The sequence below is a fragment of the Oncorhynchus tshawytscha genome, linkage group LG28, assembly GCF_018296145.1.
Source record: "Oncorhynchus tshawytscha isolate Ot180627B linkage group LG28, Otsh_v2.0, whole genome shotgun sequence".
NCBI classification, from domain to species: Eukaryota; Metazoa; Chordata; class Actinopteri; order Salmoniformes; family Salmonidae; genus Oncorhynchus; species Oncorhynchus tshawytscha.
In genome coordinates this window covers 40143371-40156523 of record NC_056456.1, presented here as the reverse complement: position 1 = coordinate 40156523, position 13153 = coordinate 40143371, and the positions used below count along the sequence as shown (strand labels likewise).

Genomic DNA, 13153 nt, shown 5'->3' with positions numbered 1-13153 from the left:
TTAAGAAACTGTGAAAGTTCATGGTAGTCACAGTTGTTAATTAACGTCAGGGCTATACTATCTCTAGAATAGTCTCTATGTCTTCCTTATTAATGGTCCTGTTAACCAGGAAGATGGCCTCGGTTACAAACGAGGCCCGGCTCCTATTGGTGGAGCACTTGAGACAGAGCAGGCGGCGGTCAAAAAAGGGAGCAGTTTGAACTGCGGGTTGAGGACATGGGTGCTGTCCCCCAGGATGTCATGGGCCTTCCTCCTTGGCCTACTGCTCAACGAATGAAGCCAGACTTCTGAGAGGCACCGGTGATCTTACTGGAGCCATTCACAATGGCTTGAAGGCGGATCCAACGAATGAAGCCAGACTTCTGAGAGGCACCGGTGATCTTACTGGAGCCATTCACAATGGCTTGAAGGCGGATCCAACGAATGAAGCCAGACTTCTGAGAGGCACCGGTGATCTTACTGGAGCCATTCACAATGGCTTGAAGGCGGATCCAACGAATGAAGCCAGACTTCTGAGAGGCACCGGTGATCTTACTGGAGCCATTCACAATGGCTTGAAGGCGGATCCAACGAATGAAGCCAGACTTCTGAGAGGCACCGGTGATCTTACTGGAGCCATTCACAATGGCTTGAAGGCGGATCCAACGAATGAAGCCAGACTTCTGAGAGGCACCGGTGATCTTACTGGAGCCATTCACAATGGCTTGAAGGCGGATCCAACGAAGAAGAAGCGCTTTTGTATGAAAGAACTGTAAACGCTTTTGTGGACGCTGAATGAAGTCAGTTTCCTGAGGAAGTTTTGTTTCTGGTGAGATTTTTTGATGATGGCGTCTGTGTTTTTCTTTTCAAACTTCAGTGTGTTAAAGAAGATGGTACCAAGATATTTATAATCGTCCACAATGTCTACTTCCTCACCTTGGATGATCACCTAATCCATCCTGAAGTCGAAAAGCATTTCCTTCATCTTGGAGACATTCAACTCCAGCACTGTACAGTCACACCAGTCAATGAAGGTGTCAGAGGAGAGCTGGGACATGGTCCTACTCAGACCCTGAGAGGTGTCAGAGGAGGGCTGGGACATGGTCCTACTCAGACCCTGAGAGGTGTCAGAGGAGGGCTGTGACATGCTCAGACCCTGAGAGGTGTCAGAGGAGGGCTGTGACATGCTCAGACCCTGAGAGGTGTCAGAGGAGGGCTGGGACATGCTCAGACCCTGAGAGGTGTCAGAGGAGGGCTGGGACATGCTCAGACCCTGAGAGGTGTCAGAGGAGGGCTGGGACATGCTCAGACCCTGAGAGCTTTCAGAGGAGAGTTGTGTCATCAGCAAACTTCAGAAGAGGTGCAATAGCCCTCAAAGCCCTGTGGGCATTGAGAGAGTGAGGCTTGTCCTTCTTAGGAACAGGGATAATGGTGGATGTTTTCCTTGGCAGTGGGACCAGACCAGCAAAGACTGGAACAGGTGGATTAGGACCTGTGCACAGCACAGTACCTGACGTTCCTGCCGGTCCTGCCGTCAGGTACCATCCAGTCCCATCCAGTCCGTAGTGGTCTCTGATTGGTGGTCATCAGTTGGTGTGTCATCATAGTGGTCTCTGATTGGTGGTCATCAGTTGGTGTGTCATCACAGTGGTCTCTGATTGGTGGTCATCAGTTGGTGTGTCATCACAGTGGTCTCTGATTGGTGGTCATCAGTTGGTGTGTCATCATAGTGGTCTCTGATTGGTGGTCATCAGTTGGTGTGTCATCACAGTGGTCTCTGATTGGTGGTCATCAGTTGGTGTGTCATCACAGTGGTCTCTGATTGGTGGTCATCAGTTGGTGTGTCATCACAGTGGTCTCTGATTGGTGGTCATCAGTTGGGTGTGTCATCATAGTGGTCTCTGATTGGTGGTCATCAGTTGGTGTGTCATCACAGTGGTCTCTGATTGGTGGTCATCAGTTGGTGTGTCATCACAGTGGTCTCTGATTGGTGGTCATCAGTTGGGTGTGTCATCACAGTGGTCTCTGATTGGTGGTCATCAGTTGGTGTGTCATCACAGTGGTCTCTGATTGGTTGTCATCAGTTGGGTATGTCATCACAGTGGTCTCTGATTGGTGGTCATCAGTTGGTGTGTCATCACAGTGGTCTCTGATTGGTGGTCATCAGTTGGTGTGTCATCACAGTGGTCTCTGATTGGTGGTCATCAGTTGGGTGTGTCATCATAGTGGTCTCTGATTGGTGGTCATCAGTTGGTGTGTCATCACAGTGGTCTCTGATTGGTGGTCATCAGTTGGGTGTGTCATCACAGTGGTCTCTGATTGGTGGTCATCAGTTGGTGTGTCATCACAGTGGTCTCTGATTGGTGGTCATCAGTTGGTGTGTCATCACAGTGGTCTCTGATTGGTGGTCATCAGTTGGGTGTGTCATCACAGTGGTCTCTGATTGGTGGTCATCAGTTGGTGTGTCATCACAGTGGTCTCTGATTGGTGGTCATCAGTTGGGTGTGTCATCACAGTGGTCTCTGATTGGTGGTCATCAGTTGGGTGTGTCATCACAGTGGTCTCTGATTGGTGGTCATCAGTTGGTGTGTCATCACAGTGGTCTCTGATTGGTGGTCATCAGTTGGGTGTGTCATCACAGTGGTCTCTGATTGGTGGTCATCAGTTGGTGTGTCATCACAGTGGTCTCTGATTGGTGGTCATCAGTTGGGTGTGTCATCACAGTGGTCTCTGATTGGTGGTCATCAGTTGGTGTGTCATCACAGTGGTCTCTGATTGGTGGTCATCAGTTGGGTGTGTCATCACAGTGGTCTCTGATTGGTGGTCATCAGTTGGTGTGTCATCACAGTGGTCTCTGATTGGTGGTCATCAGTTGGGTGTGTCATCACAGTGGTCTCTGATTGGTGGTCATCAGTTGGGTGTGTCATCACAGTGGTCTCTGATTGGTGGTCATCAGTTGGGTGTGTCATCACAGTGGTCTCTGATTGGTGGTCATCAGTTGGGTGTGTCATCACAGTGGTCTCTGATTGGTGGTCATCAGTTGGGTGTGTCATCACAGTGGTCTCTGATTGGTGGTCATCAGTTGGTGTGTCATCACAGTGGTCTCTGATTGGTGGTCATCAGTTGGTGTGTCATCACAGTGGTCTCTGATTGGTGGTCATCAGTTGGTGTGTCATCACAGTGGTCTCTGATTGGTGGTCATCAGTTGGTGTGTCATCACAGTGGTCTCTGATTGGTGGTCATCAGTTGGTGTGTCATCACAGTGGTCTCTGATTGGTGGTCATCAGTTGGTGTGTCATCACAGTGGTCTCTGATTGGTGGTCATCAGTTGGGTGTGTCATCACAGTGGTCTCTGATTGGTGGTCATCAGTTGGTGTGTCATCACAGTGGTCTCTGATTGGTGGTCATCAGTTGGGTGTGTCATCACAGTGGTCTCTGATTGGTGGTCATCAGTTGGGTGTGTCATCACAGTGGTCTCTGATTGGTGGTCATCAGTTGGGTGTGTCATCATAGTGGTCTCTGATTGGTGGTCATCAGTTGGGTGTGTCATCATAGTGGTCTCTGATTGGTGGTCATCAGTTGGGTGTGTCATCACAGTGGTCTCTGATTGGTGGTCATCAGTTGGTGTGTCATCACAGTGGTCTCTGATTGGTGGTCATCAGTTGGTGTGTCATCACAGTGGTCTCTGATTGGTGGTCATCAGTTGGTGTGTCATCACAGTGGTCTCTGATTGGTGGTCATCAGTTGGTGTGTCATCACAGTGGTCTCTGATTGGTAGCCAGACTCGCTCAGGCGGAACAAACTTAAAGTTGTGCCTTTTTTCAATGCTTTAATAGAATGTCATTGAGAAAAACTTTCGGAAACGTCTTTTCTGAATTTAAAAGTAATCCAAGAAGTAATCTGATTACAATATTTTTTGCTGGTAACGTAACTAATTACAATTACAGTTTGTTTGTAGTCAGTTACTCCCCAACACTGTTGACTCTTAACCAACAGGAGCATATTCATGTTGCTCTTTTCACACTACTGAGCCCAAACAAGCCAAGCCAAACAAGTTGTAGGGCTGGGTAAACATTACTGGGCTGGCCTGCTTACGTATCCCCAATAGTTGCTGGAACTGGTCTGGCCTGCTTACGTATCCCCAATAGTTGCTGGACCCGGTCTGGCCTGCTTATGTATCCACAATAGTTGCTGGAACTGGGCTGGCCTGCTTACATATCCCCAATAGTTGCTGGACCCGGTCTAGCCTGCTTACATATCCCCAATAGTTGCTGGACCCGGTCTGGCCTGCTTACATATCCCCAATAGTTGCTGGACCCGGTCTGGCCTGCTTACATATCCCCAATAGTTGCTGGACCCGGGCTGGTCTGCTTACATACCAACAATAGTTGCTGGACTCGGTCTGGCCTGCCTACGTATCCACAATAGTTGCTGGAACTGGGCTGGAAAATATACTACCTGAACTAGCACAGTAGTTGTCAGAGTCTAGGTGATGTGGGTAAGGCGGAGTCAGGCGCAGGCCACAAAGATGAGTAATATCCTCCATCCTGTAGGTCAGACTCTATTTCTACCTCACCTAACTGTCCCGTGTGCTGTCTTCTGTGTCTGTATTCTACCCAGATCTGTTTCTACGAGGGGAAATGCTTCACGGGCAGGAAGCTGGAGATCTGCGGTGACTGTGATAACTTCCAGGACCGCGGATTCATGAACCGCGTCAACTCCATCCGTGTGGAGAGTGGGGCCTTCGTCTGCTTCGACCACCCCGACTTCAAGGGCCAGCAGTACATGCTGGAGCACGGAGATTACCCCGAGTTCCAGAGGTGGAACGCCCACAATGATCACATGGGCTCCTGCAGACCTATCAGAATGGTGAGGTTTAAACGCTAACACTTACGGTAAACCGATGCCGTGGAAACTGATGCCGCGGTAACAGACGCCGCGGTAACCTATGCCACCACGGTAACCTGTGGCTTTGTGAATACTGTAGGTTTTTACGGTGCTCATATAGTCATTTTGTAATAAGCATAGTAACAGAGTTAGGTGGTTACTTTAACAATGTTGTTACTATAGTTATTTCACACTAACAGTGTTGTAAGAGCTACTTGACGTGAAGGGTTAAAGTCAGAAGAGGACAAAAGCAGTAGGACAGTTTACGCCCCTCAACCCGCTTTAAAAAGACTGGCACTAGATACGTTATGTAACCCGGTCCAAGACTAGCTGGAAAGTGTGACTGATGTGTAAAGATAAATAGTCAAGCCAGCACGGAATATTCAGGTGAATTGGCCACTCTAAAGTGTATCATGGGCACACGCAGACAGACTGACTGACTGGTACATTACAATGTGAGATAGAGAAGACAGACAGACTGTCTGACTGGTACATTACAATGTGAGATAGAGAAGACAGACAGACTGACTGACTGGTACATTACAATGTGAGATAGAGAAGACAGACAGACTGACTGACTGTTGAGATGAGGGTTGTTGGAACTTCACCTAAACTTGAAGTCACAGTGATGTAATTTCTGATTTTTCCTCCCCCTCTCCTCCTCCTCTCCCTCATCTTCTCCTCCACTCCACCCTCCTCCCCATCTCCTCCTCCTCCTCTCCTCCTCCTCCTCCTCCACGTTCTCCTTCTCTCCCCATTACCTCCTTTTCCTCCCCTCCTCCTTCCCCTCCTCCTCTCCCCATCTTCTCCTCCTCCACCCCACCCTCCTCCCCATCTTGTCCTCCCCATCCTCCTCCTCTTCCACTTCCGCCTTCTCCCCCATCTCCTCCCCCTTTCCTCCTCCTCCTTCTCCTCTTCATCCTCCTCCTCCTCCTCCTCTTCATCCTCCTCCTCTTCTTCATCATCCTCCTCTTCATCATCATTGTCCTTCTCCTTCTTCTCCTCTTGCTCCTCCTTCTCATCCTCCTCTTCCTCCTCCTCTTCCTCCTACTCCTCCTCTCCTCTTCCAGCATGGAGAACACTACAGGATGGAGTTGTTTGAGGGAGCTGACTTTGCTGACCAGTGTGTTGAGGTGTGTGATGACGTGCCCTTCCTGCAGGGACGCGGTCTGACCAAGAACTGCATCAACTCTCTGAAGGTCTATGGAGACGGAGCGTACGTATCTACTGAATCAACTGCTGCTGACATTTCAATTCAATTCAATTCAATTAAAGTCAATTCAATTAAATTCAAGTCAACTCCATTCAATTCATCAATGTATCTCTAGAGCTCCTGTGAATTGTAGTTAGCTGTTTATAAGCACATCCATAAACATTTTATAAGCATACAGTAAACACTGTATACAGTAAATTATCTACGGTAAACACTTTATACAGTAAATTATCTATGGGAAACACTTTATACAGTAAATTATCTACGGTAAACACTTTATACAGTAAATTATCTACAGTAAACACTTTATACAGTAAATTATCTACGGTAAACACTGTATACAGTAAATTATCTACAGTAAACACTTTATACAGTAAATTATCTACAGTAAACACTTTATACAGTAAATTATCTACAGTAAACACTTTATACAGTAAATTATCTACAGTAAACACTTTATACAGTAAATTATCTACGGTAAACACTGTATACAGTAAATTATCTACGGTAAACACTTTATACAGTAAATTATCTACGGAAACACTTTATACAGTAAATTATCTACGGTAAACACTTTATACAGTAAATTATCTACGGTAAACACTGTATACAGTAAATTATCTACGGTAAACACTTTGTACAGTAAATTATCTACAGTAAACACTTTATATAGTAAATTATCTACGGTAAACACTTTATACAGTAAATTATCTACAGTAAACACTTTATACAGTAAATTATCTACGGTAAACACTTTATACAGTAAATTATCTACGGTAAACACTTTATACCTTAAATTATCTACGGTAAACACTTTATACAGTAAATTATCTACGGGAAACACTTTATACAGTAAATTATCTATGGTAAACACTTTATACAGTAAATTATCTACGGTAAACACTTTATACAGTAAATTATCTACGGTAAACACTTTATACAGTAAATTATCTACGGTAAACACTGTATACAGTAAATTATCTACGGTAAACACTTTATACAGTAAATTATCTACAGTAAACACTTTATATAGTAAATTATCTACGGTAAACACTTTATACAGTAAATTATCTACAGTAAACACTTTATACAGTAAATTATCTACGGTAAACACTTTATACAGTAAATTATCTACGGTAAACACTTTATACCTTAAATTATCTACGGTAAACACTTTATACAGTAAATTATCTACGGGAAACACTTTATACAGTAAATTATCTATGGTAAACACTTTATACAGTAAATTATCTACGGTAAACACTTTATACAGTAAATTATCTACGGTAAACACTTTATACAGTAAATTATCTATGGTAAACACTTTATACAGTAAATTATCTACAGTAAACACTTTATACAGTAAATTATCTACAGTAAACACTTTATACAGTAAATTATCTACAGTAAACACTTTATACAGTAAATTATCTACGGTAAACACTTTATACAGTAAATTATCAACGGTAACTACATTATACAGTAAATGAGCTACGGTAACTACATTATACAGTAAATGAGCTACGGTAACTACATTATACAGTAAATGAGCTACGGTACCTTCATTATACAGTAAATGATCTACGGTAAACACTTTATACAGTAAATTATCTGCAGTAAACACTTTATACAGTAAATTATCTACGGTAAACACTTTATACAGTAAATTATCTACGGTAAACACTTTATACAGTAAATTATCTACGGTAACTACATTATACAGTAAATGAGCTACGGTAACTACATTATACAGTAAATGAGCTACGGTAACTACATTATACAGTAAATTAGCTACAGTAAACACTTTATACAGTAAATTAGCTACAGTAACTACATTATACAGTAAATGAGCTACGGTAACTACATTATACAGTAAATGAGCTACGGTAACTACATTATACAGTAAATGAGCTACGGTAACTACATTATACAGTAAATGAGCTACGGTAACTACATTATACAGTAAATGAGCTACGGTAACTACATTATACAGTAAATGAGCTACGGTAACTACATTATACAGTAAATGAGCTACGGTAACTACATTATACAGTAAATGAGCTACGGTAACTACATTATACAGTAAATGAGCTACGGTAACTACATTATACAGTAAATGAGCTACGGTAACTACATTATACAGTAAATGATCTACGGTAAACACTTTATACAGTAAATTATCTACGGGAAACACTTTATACAGTAAATTATCTACGGTAAACACTTTATACAGTAAATTATCTATGGTAAACACTTTATACAGTAAATTATCTACAGTAAACACTTTATACAGTAAATTATCTACAGTAAACACTGTATACAGTAAATTATCTACGGTAAACACTTTATACAGTAAATTATCTACGGTAAACACTTTATACAGTAAATTATCTACAGTAAACACTTTATACAGTAAATTATCTACGGTAAACACTTTATACAGTAAATTATCTACGGTAAACACTTTATACAGTAAATTATCTACGGTAAACACTTTATACAGTAAATTATCTACGGTAAACACTTTATACAGTAAATTATCTACAGTAAACACTTTATACAGTAAATTATCTACGGTAAACACTTTATACAGTAAATTATCTACGGTAACTACATTATACAGTAAATGAGCTACGGTAACTACATTATACAGTAAATGAGCTACGGTAACTACATTATACAGTAAATGAGCTACGGTAACTACATTATACAGTAAATTAGCTACAGTAAACACTTTATACAGTAAATTAGCTACAGTAACTACATTATACAGTAAATGAGCTACGGTAACTACATTATACAGTAAATGAGCTACGGTAACTACATTATACAGTAAATGAGCTACGGTAACTACATTATACAGTAAATGAGCTACGGTAACTACATTATACAGTAAATGAGTTACGGTAACTACATTATACAGTAAATGATCTACGGTAAACACTTTATACAGTAAATTATCTACGGGAAACACTTTATACAGTAAATTATCTACGGTAAACACTTTATACAGTAAATTATCTACAGTAAACACTTTATACAGTAAATTATCTACAGTAAACACTGCATACAGTAAATTATCTACTAAACACTTTATACAGTAAATTATCTACGGTAAACACTTTATACAGTAAATTATCTACAGTAAACACTTTATACAGTAAATTATCTACGGTAAACACTTTATACAGTAAATTATCTACGGTAAACACTTTATACAGTAAATTATCTACGGTAAACACTTTATACAGTAAATTATCTACGGTAAACACTTTATACAGTAAATTATCTACAGTAAACACTTTATACAGTAAATTATCTACGGTAAACACTTTATACAGTAAATTATCAACGGTAACTACATTATACAGTAAATGACACTTTATACATTATACAGTAAATTATCTACATTATACAGTAAATGAGCACTACCTTCATTATACAGTAAATGATCTACGGTAAACACTTTATACAGTAAATTATCTACAGTAAACACTTTATACAGTAAATTATCTACAGTAAACACTTTATACAGTAAATTATCTACGGTAAACACTTTATACAGTAAATTATCTACGGTAAACACTTTATACAGTAAATTATCTACAGTAAACACTTTATACAGTAAATTATCTACGGTAAACACTTTATACAGTAAATTATCTACGGTAAACACTTTATACAGTAAATTATCTACGGTAAACACTTTATACAGTAAATTATCTACGGTAAACACTTTATACAGTAAATTATCTACAGTAAACACTTTATACAGTAAATTATCTACGGTAAACACTTTATACAGTAAATTATCACGGTAACTACATTATACAGTAAATGAGCTACGGTAACTACATTATACAGTAAATGAGCTACGGTACCTTCATTATACAGTAAATGATCTACGGTAAACACTTTATACAGTAAATTATCTGCAGTAAACACTTTATACAGTAAATTATCTACGGTAACTACATTATACAGTAAATGAGCTACGGTAACTACATTATACAGTAAATGAGCTACGGTAACTACATTATACAGTAAATTAGCTACAGTAAACACTTTATACAGTAAATTAGCTACAGTAACTACATTATACAGTAAATGAGCTACGGTAACTACATTATACAGTAAATGAGCTACGGTAACTACATTATACAGTAAATGAGCTACGGTAACTACATTATACAGTAAATGAGCTACGGTAACTATATTATACAGTAAATGATCTACGGTAAACACTTTATACAGTAAATTAGCTATGGTAACTACATTATACAGTAATCCCTAACAGACAGTGTGACTGGAAATTGTAAAGACTTATATACTGTATATTCTCTTCTCTCCTCCTCCTCCTCCTCCTCGCTCCTCTCTCCTCCTCCTCCCTCCTCCTCCCCCTCTTCTCTCCTCCCTCTCATCTTCTCCATCCTGCTTTCCTTTCCTTCTCTTCTCACCACTCCCTCTTCTCAACTCTCCTACTCCTCCTCCCAACCTCCTCCCTTCTCCTCTCCTCCTCCTCCTCCTCCCCCTCTTCTCTCCTCCCTCTCATCTTCTCCATCCTGCTTTCCTTCTCTTCTCTTCTCACCACTCCCTCTTCTCAACTCCCCTCCTCTCCTCCTCCTCCTCCTCCTCCCTCCTCTCTCCTCCTCCTCCTCCTCTCCCTCTTCTCTTCTCCCTCTCATCTTCTCCATCCTGCTTTCCTTCTCTTCTCACCACTCCCTCTTCTCAACTCTCCTCCTCCTCCTCCCTTCTCCTCTCCTCCTCCTCCCCCCCCTCTTCTCTCCTCCTCCTTCTCCTCCCTCCACTCTCCCCCTCCTCCTCCCTTCTCCTCTCCTCCTCCTCCTCCTCCCCCCCTCTTCTCTCCTCCCTCTCATCTTCTCCATCCTGCTTTCCTTCTCTTCTCTTCTCTTCTCTTCTCACCACTCCCTCTTCTCAACTCTCCTACTCCTCCTCCCTCCTCTCTCCCCCTCCCTTCTCCTCTCCTCCTTCCTCCTCCCTCCTCTCTCCCCCTCCTTCTCCCTCCTCCTCCCTCCTCCTCCTCCTCCTCCCTTCTCCTCTCCTCCTCCTCCTCCTCCCCCTCTTCTCTCCTCCCTCTCATCTTCTCCATCCTGCTTTCCTTCTCTTCTCACCACTCTTTCTTCTCAATTCTCCTACTCCTCCTCCCTCCACTCTCCCCTCCTCCTCCCTTCTCAACTCTCCTCCTCCTCCTCCCTCCACTCTCCCCCTCCTCCTCCCTTCTCCTCTCCTCCTCCTCCTCCTCCCCCCCTTCTCTCCTCCTTCTCATCTTCTCCATCCTGCTTTCCTTATCTTCTCACCACTCTTTCTTCTCAATTCTCATCCTCCTCCTCCCTCCACTCTCCCCCTCCTCCTCCCTCCACTCTCCCCTCCCTCCTCCCTTCTCAACTCTCCTCCTCCTCCTCCCTCCACTCTCCCCCTCCTCCTCCCTTCTCCTCTCCTCCGCCTCCCCCCCTCTTCTCTCCCCCTCCTCCTCCCTTCTCCTCTCCTCCTCCTTCTCCTCCTCCTCTCTCCCCCCTCCTCCCTTCTCCTCTCCTCTCCTCCTCCTCCTCCCCCTCTTCTCTGCCCCTCCTTCTCCTCTCCCTCCACAGCTGGGTGCTTTATGAGGAACCTAACTTCCGTGGCCGTATGTATATCGTGGAGAGAGGAGACTACTCTAGTCACGTGGAGTGGCAGGCCCAGAACCCCAACATCCAGTCCATCCGCAGGGTGGTCAACTACTTCTAAACCACGACCCCTTGACCTCTGACCTTAGTCCGAGGGGTCAAACCTGGGATGTCAACCAGTAAAGGGGCACAACTTTACGGAAAACGTTCAGATGACATAGTCAGTTCTATGCGTGCCATTTGCATCTGTAACATTCTGACCGTGTGTGATGACATCCCAGGTTAGAGAATACATAGATAAATCATAAATACATGGATTACACGGCGGATGGTGGCGAGATGTAGTCAACAACGTTTACATCACAGGGCACGGAACTGTTTCTTTTATCTTCTAATCCAGTTGTAAAATTATATTAAAATTATATTAAAAAGACAGAACCAGAAAAAGATTTGCGTGTTTTTTTTTCTACTGAAAACACGATCACCGTCTTCAGTGTTATTTCCATTTTTTGCATGATGATACAAAGATCCTTGTTTTCTATTATATAAATATGTATATATATATATATATATATATATCTTTATATTTAATCAACACACTCCATTCTTACTGGGCCATTTTCCCAGACAGAGATGAAGTCTAGTCGTGGACTAAAACACACTTCTATGGTGGTATAAAGTCCTGGACGAGGCTTAGTCTTAGTATGTGTTCGGGAAACCGGCCCTGATCCTTTACTGATCGTGGATCTACAGAAAACATATAACAGACAGATGTATTATGACATGTTAGCACCATTATACTAGATCGACCTATCATAGCACCACCATACTAGATCGACCTATCATAGCACCACCATACTAGATCGACCTATCATAGCACCACCATACTAGATCGACCTATCATAGCACCACCATCCCAGATCGACCAATCATAGCACCACCATACTAGATCGACCTATCATAGCAACACCATACTAGATTGACCTATGCTGAATACAACAGGTGTAGACCTCACAGTGAAGTGCTGAATACAACAGGTGTAGACCTCACAGTGAAATGCTGAATACAACAGGTGTTGTAGACCTGACAGTGAAATGCTGAATACAACAGGTGTAGTAGACCTTACAGTGAAATGCTGAATACAACAGGTGTAGTAGACCTTACAGTGAAATGCTGAATACAACAGGTGTAGGTAGACCTTACAGTGAAATGCTGAATACAACAGGTGTAGTAGACCTTACAGTGAAATGCTGAATACAACAGGTGTAGTAGACCTCACAGTGAAATGCTGAATACAACAGGTGTAGTAGACCTTACAGTGAAATGCTGAATACAACATGTGTAGTAGACCTTACAGTGAAATGCTGAATACAACAGGTGTAGTAGACCTTACAGTGAAATGCTGAATACAACATGTGTAGTAGACCTTACAGTGAAATGCTGAATACAA

The 13153-nt window shown here is 42.3% G+C and overlaps 1 protein-coding gene across 1 annotated transcript in view; it reads left to right on the top strand.

Moving 5' to 3' along the window:
- Positions 1 to 12150, top strand: part of LOC112226417 (gamma-crystallin N-B-like) — a 39557-nt gene extending 27407 nt beyond the window's left edge. Inside the window, exons 2-4 of the mRNA XM_042308141.1 lie at positions 4600 to 4848; positions 5937 to 6082; positions 11689 to 12150. Coding sequence (XP_042164075.1) covers positions 4600 to 4848; positions 5937 to 6082; positions 11689 to 11824 — 531 coding nt within the window. The 3' untranslated portion in view covers positions 11825 to 12150. The remainder of the gene's footprint in view (positions 1 to 4599; positions 4849 to 5936; positions 6083 to 11688) is intronic.
- Positions 12151 to 13153: the final 1003 nt, after the last annotated feature.